The sequence below is a fragment of the Meleagris gallopavo genome, chromosome 2 (genome assembly GCF_000146605.3).
Source record: "Meleagris gallopavo isolate NT-WF06-2002-E0010 breed Aviagen turkey brand Nicholas breeding stock chromosome 2, Turkey_5.1, whole genome shotgun sequence".
Taxonomy (NCBI): Eukaryota; Metazoa; Chordata; class Aves; order Galliformes; family Phasianidae; genus Meleagris; species Meleagris gallopavo.
The window spans coordinates 13,500,059-13,506,853 of record NC_015012.2 but is presented as its reverse complement, the minus strand read 5'-3'; the positions used below and the strand labels follow the sequence as shown (position 1 = coordinate 13,506,853).

At 42.8% G+C, this 6,795-nt stretch overlaps 1 protein-coding gene across 1 annotated transcript in view; it reads right to left on the bottom strand.

The window, feature by feature from the left end:
* Nucleotides 1-1,027: 1,027 nt before the first annotated feature.
* LOC100545977 (serine/threonine-protein kinase MRCK alpha) overlaps nucleotides 1,028-6,795 on the bottom strand; it is a 40,869-nt gene continuing 35,101 nt past the window's right edge. The window contains exon 18 of the mRNA XM_019612623.1: nucleotides 1,028-5,744. Within this exon, the coding sequence (XP_019468168.1) occupies nucleotides 5,613-5,744 (132 nt within the window). The 3' untranslated portion in view covers nucleotides 1,028-5,612. The remainder of the gene's footprint in view (nucleotides 5,745-6,795) is intronic.

Sequence of the window (6,795 nt, the reverse complement as noted above, 5' to 3'; positions counted from 1 at the left end):
AAAAAAAAAAACAACCAAAAACACACAACTGCATTACTGTTCAATTTTTCCAGCAGGCACAGCTAGTGAGATTTGCTATGCAGTATCTGTGTGACTACAGCTCTGGATGCCATGCTGGGGCACGAGTGTTTAATTCCCAGCAAACAATTCCCTTCCCTAGAGAGAGACTGTTTGTTAAAGAATGAACAATGGAGTTGTTTTGCATTTGCCTTAAGGATAACAAGCAGCGGAAGGTGAGCTGTTCCCTTATTAGGAGAGCTAAGGAGAGCTCAGGCCCTACTTCTCCTGGCCTTTTGTGCACGTTCCAAAAGCCTTAATAATTTCTGCAGATTTGGCCAGAGTTTTGTGACATGATGAATTGCTTCAGAGTATAACAGAGCAAGAAATGCTGTGCTCTGGCTTGAAGTCAAAGGAGTCATGACACTTTTCAAGGAGCAAGACCATCATATCACTGCTGCTTGCTCGATGCTGCTAGTGAATTTGCTTGAGCAAGCAGGGCATGGGTATGAATGTTCCTCTGCTGCAGCAAACTTGTAAGTTCCAGAAAGTTCCTCTTGCAGAAACAGTTCTTAGTTCCACAGGGCAAACCAGAGGTTACATTTGCTTTTGTGAAGCTACATGGTAGCAGTGCTGTACAGACTTCTTTTACTCAACCTGTGTATTGCATCAAGACAGAAAATGAGTGCTGGGAGATGAACAGGGCCCCTAACGCACAGCTCACTTTCTACTTCTCTAATGCCTCGACAACAGAAGGCCCACTGCCATGTACTGTGGAACCAAAGGTGACTGCACAGGTCGCAGCGCAAGGAATAGGCAGTGTTCCACCAAGCTACAGCAAAAAACATAAGGGTTTGGGTAAGTTTTTCTGAAAGGTAATAAGCTGAATAGAATTGCACACCCGCTACTTTTCTTCCCTGTGTCCTCATGCAGATGCATTAAATAAGCCCATTAAATTTTCAAAAACACAATTACATCACCTCCTCAAAGCTAAAGCAGAGGTATGAGAAGAAAAAAGAGACAAAACATCTACATTTCTAACAGTTCCCTGTTTTATTGCAGTACATCAAAGTAGGTTAATATTAAGTGTTACCAACATAAAATATTGGTGGTGAGTCATTTTTACATTGTTGACTTTTCCACCTTAAATATTTCTGTGCAAAAGAATCTACATCATTGTTCTGTAGCAGAGAATCTCTTAACAATGTCCCCTACAACACTGAGGGCATTAAACAAAATAGTGAGAAGAGGCAAAAAGCAGAATCTTTCCCCCACACGCACACTTGTCAGCTTTTATAATCTAAAACAAAAAAGTGATTACATCTATGCCATGCAAAACTGTACAATAATATTACAATGAAAAACCTAAAAAATCCCATATTTTAAAAATAAATGATATGAAACTGTCATACATAAAAAGGCAGGTATAATTGCTCTGAATTACCAACACTGGTTTGTTTGTGGATTTCTTCCCTGTGGATGAGACTTTCTTAAACACAAAGTGAAAACAGGTTATACAAAGCTGCGGCTGGAAAGAAAGACAAAGCGGAGTTGGAATTTAGCACGGAAAGTCCATAGGCCTGCTTCTGAGGGCACCTGCCAAACACAGCCTGAACACACCTGCGCCCTTCTGCGTGCTTTGGTGCTAGTGCAGAAAACCATCCCATTTCCTTTGAGCAACCGGCTCCTATGTAAAAAGAAAAAACCCCAAAACCCACAGCAGAAGCTACATGTGCCACTTCGATTCCCAGGCTAAGGAGGTAGGGGTAGTTGCACTGTGATAGTTTGACCTTTAATGTATTTGTATAAAACTAAACGAAGTGCATAAAACGGAATGAGAAAGAACACGATGCTCTGGGGACCTCTTTGTTACGACAAGACCCTTTACTTCCCTCTGCTGCATACCTGAGACTAACACAGTTGGCTGTTCAGTTTATCAGAACCAAATCAGGCACAGCAAGTTATGAAACTCGCTAAGATGAGCAAAACGTGCATTCCTAACAAGCTGCAGCAGCTAACAGAGAGGAAAAGCAGCCACTTCCACAGCTACGTGGATGGGTTTCTGGAGTCAGCGCTGTTTTCTACAGGTCAGATAAAATGGAGCAGAGTATATTCCAACCCTGCTTTTGGGTGTAGGAAATGTGGAAGGAAAGCACATGTCTGTGTCCGTGCACGCACAGGGGAAACCTACTGACCAAACCTTTGCATTCTCTAATCTGGAGTCCTTAGTAGCTGCCTGAATCTTCACATCCTTTGTTGCCTGCAAAATTAACAATAAAAAGCAAAACCAACAGCCCATATGTTTGTGTCATAAATGCGAGATACCTTCAGTCTCAGCCAAAAGGAAAAAATCAGCTAGACACATAACTGTGTACACAGAACATATGCTACAGTCACAGACTGAAGGGGAGGTTTCAAGCTCCCCAGACAAGTTGCAGCCCTCAAACTGTGGAGGTGAAACAATGCTACAGTGCAAAGCAGCAGACATCAAACCTTAAGAGACAACTGTCATTGAGATACCAGGCAAAAGTCCTACAGTTCAAATGACCGAGCTGCTTGCCCCAGCCCAACGCGTAAAGCTCAGCTACAGAATGCTTTTCTTTTCAGTGTTTGTGCCAACAAAAAAGATGAGCGTGGTTTAAAATCGAATGTATAATCAAATGGTCCCCAAATAAGTAAGAACTATTCAAGTCCCAGGACGACATTTCTCTTTACCAAGAAGCGATGTGGTCATTTGCTTTTCAACTGAGAGAACAGTTGCTGTTTCTCTTTTTAACAGATGCGTAACAAAATGCACAGTACCAACCTACTGATTAAATACAGTAATCCTAAAGGAAAATGCCCAGGCTTAGAAACTGTGGTGCACAAACAGTGCAGTCCTGTGGAGCTCTCCTCCTGTGGAGTGTTGTGTCACACAGCTGCCCTCTGCTCTGCCTGAAAATGCCTGTTTGTAGCGGGTTGGAGAAGCAATAGATTGCAGGCACCAGGACACAGCAAACGGGCACATTGGGTCGTTTTGTTTGCTGTGTCGTGGCACTGGGGGTTCCATTTTCAGACAGAGCATTAACTCAGCTACAAAAACGTCCACAAAGACGATGCGGTGACCCTCTCTCAGGGGACGTGTCGCACAGGCGGCTCTACCTTACGTGACTATTGTTTAAATGCCTTCTCTCGATATCAAAATAAGATTAATGTTTAAATACAACATACAGTAAATATAAAACTAGTCTGCAAAGGCTTTGAGAAGTGTGTGGACATGCTTCACCAAAAGGAGGGAATTGTGGGGAAAATCAGTGGCTATACTGGAAGCAATAGGCAGTCTGTAAAAAGAAGCTGATGTGAAGTTCTAGTGATGCCAATAATGCCCTGCCTCTCTGTCCCTCACAAGGATGAAAACCAGTTCTAGGAGGAATTGATTGCAAGTGCTAAGCTGCTGGCTAAGGCCTTTAGTATTAAATGCCGGGCTTGCAACAGTAGTAGCTTTGAAGTGAAAACAAACCACCATTACCATTTTGCTACTCCAAAAAACCCAAACTGGAGAGAGACAGGTTTTGAAACAACAGTTATTAAAACAAAATGTTGAATTCCTGTCCTAATGTAACAGTGACAAGCTTGGACAAGCTGTGATTCAAGGTGAAAAAGAAATCTTACTGAGGAGACCCAGCAGGATAAAATGATACAGGCGATGATCTCTGTGTCTCATCCCCTGTTCCACACTTAGCTCATACCTGGAAATTACTGTACACAGTCTGAACTTACCTATAACTTCCATTACAGAAGACAGAAACTGGAAAACTCCAAACATTTCTATGCGGTTGAAACACAATATTACTGCTAACTGCAAGAATATGGAATGGTTTTAGAGCCATAGCAAGTTTCTGAAACCCACAAAAAACAGTATTCTAAATACAAAAAGCCCTTACATGTTTGAGTATGGTCATAGTATAATGCCAGCAACAATACTACTGAGAAAAGAGGCTCATCTGAACACTCCTAAATGAAAAACACATCTGCTTTGCTACCTAAAGAGAGAGAGAGATCTTCCTCTTACCATCCCTTTGTACGTCAGTTTCTCAATTTATTCTGGTGACTGCATGACCAGCTTCAGCTTTTTACTTATTTTTGCAACCTCAGTGGCCTCTGTCACCCACTGCAATACTTTCTGTCTTCCTGGCCTGCGACTGGAACCAAACAGCAGGTGAGCACAAAGAAACAACTGCAAATTGCACAGACCCACAGCACGGGTTGGGAGGGAGAGGAAAACCAACCTTACCCGCACGGCAGTTGTGGGTGACCAGGCATCTGTGATGGCCACAGTGTGAACAGTGTGAGGTCAGTCTTCAAGGTTTGTCGTTGCTACAGTGACAGCACAGCCAGCAGTAGCTAGCTTCAGAGTAAGAGCACTGGTTTGGCTGATGTGTATTATAAACTATTATTTGGTAACAACAGTAACAGGTTTCTGTTAAGGGATGGTGAAAGAGATGTGGAAGACTGCTCCCTTCCTAGTGAAGCTCGGTCAAAGTCTGACCCAGGGAAACAGTTTTCCTGCTGAATCCTGTGGCACTGAGCTCCCTTGCTTCTGTAAGGACCTCCACTGCAGGTTTCTCAGCTGCACAGCCACACACCAGCACCCAGCATGGCCAGCTGGCTGACGGGTGCCCTTGGGTGTTGGGGCGGGGAGGTCGCTTTCCAATCATTGTCATTTTTGCAAAGGACGGGGATTAACACGAACTTAGGAACTACAGCCTCAGATGCTACTGCCAGAAATAAAGAAACGTTGGGAAAGTACTGCAGGGGCTTCTCCCAGCAGTGCAGCAAATGATTTGCAAAAGGAATATCTGTCCTGTGAAAGGTTTTAGGCCAGGCCTCCAAGTCTGTATATCACTGAGTATGAAAACAGGGACAACACAAATCTTAAATTAAAGGCTCTCTTAAATAAGCATCCATCTTCTGCTGCATACACAATGTCTTTTTTTTTTTTCTTTTTTTTCTTTTTTTTTCTTTTTTAATATATACATACATATTTTACTCTAACATCTGTGTATTTATTTAAACTCTGTACTGTAGTAAAATATGCATCATCTTAATCAATAAGGATTTGCTGGCAACAATCAGATAGACATTCAAACATGGTGGCTGAAAGCTTTTATGTGCCTCTGACATACCAATCATTCCCCGTGCAGGGGAAGGAGTCTCTGTGCTGCTTCTGTACAGTACAATGAGCTATTGTACGAAAACAAATCCCTCTAAATTTTCTCTTGCTGATACTGGTCTGGTCTATTTAAGTTACTTTTGAGGGAATTGTGGGGTAGGATAAATATATGTCTTTGAAAATGAAAGCAGCTGTAATCGCGAAAGATGAAACCAATGCTAATACAAATCTACAGCATCTGATATTTACCAACACCCTAGCTTTGCTCATTCGCTGCTGTCAAATCTGGGGAAGGGAGGGTGAGGCAGTGCTGCAGACAACCAGCTTCTACCTTCCTCTCTACCTGACTCCCAGTTGACTTTCGGGTGGGGAATGAGGAGGGTTAAGATGGTGAAGGTGTGAACTGGAGCAAGTGAAGGGGACAGCAAGCTGCTGTAGTGTCAAATCTGAATGCTGAAGCAGTTCATGAGTCCCAACTCACGTGGTCAGAGCTCTCCAGGGAGAGGCTCTTGGTCTTGTGAGGAGAAACAGGGCTGGGAGGACTGCTGAGGTTGGAGCTGTTTGATGCAGTGGAGTGTCTCGGCGAGTCGGAGTCCTGCAGCCAAAATACACAGAAAAACACCAGTAAGTAACAGGATGGAAAGTCTGAATGAGCGCAGGTGTCTGAGCAACAAGTGACTGGATTCAGAGGCATGCACATATTTTGTGCCCAAAAATTCTGAGAAGTTTTCTTGGCAGGGGTGTGAATTAAGAGTAGATCAGTTTGCTTACAGCAGGCATAACCTGGAGATAGAAGGACACAGCAGCTGTGGGATTCTTGCAGATTACAGATCACTCTGCAATGACAGTGTGTAGCGTCAGGCTGTGAGCTACATCTCCTGCCTTTTCACAGATCTGAGATGCTCTTGTACTAAACAGTGGAATCTTCATTGTATGGGCTTCATCACAGTTTCTTCTGTGATGCTCCCAGGAAATTAATTCAATCCATCCAGATCAAGTCAGTCTAGTTAGCTCTTCCACAGTACAGCAGAGTGCAAATACGTCTGACCCGTATTTGGGTTGACACTTGCCTGCCAGTTTTAACTGGAAGGATATATTTTCTGTACAGTGAAAATCCTGTGTGAGCTCTAAATTTTCACATTTCTTGGTTAGAACACAATCTGGGGAAGTTTTGCTAGTCAACTTCTCTTCTACATATAATTTTCTTGGTTGAAAGGACTGAGTTTAGCACTGCTGTCCTATTGTAATGATGCATTTATTTTGCACAGTATATAAATGATTAAATCCAGTTTCTGCTCTAAATGAAATTGTTACATGATAATTCTTAAGTAACCTCATTAACCTCAGACACTCAAGAGTGAATACTACAACAAAATACCTGCTGTGAAATGTTTGCTACTACAGCTTAAGAGTCTTTGCAAATAAAGGACAGAAGGAGTATCAGCACTTCAAGCTGTGAGAGGTTGCTATCAAGCTGTTAGTCTGCTCAGTCAGTATCTTTGGAAGCCTCACTGCTCCTGAAATCCCATGTAAGGAGCACAGTGAGAATTTTCTACACGTTAAATACCAGGACCAGAGTTGAAAAAGAATCAGAACCATCTAGGTTGGAAAACACTTCAATATCAAGTCCAAACATCAAGCCGACC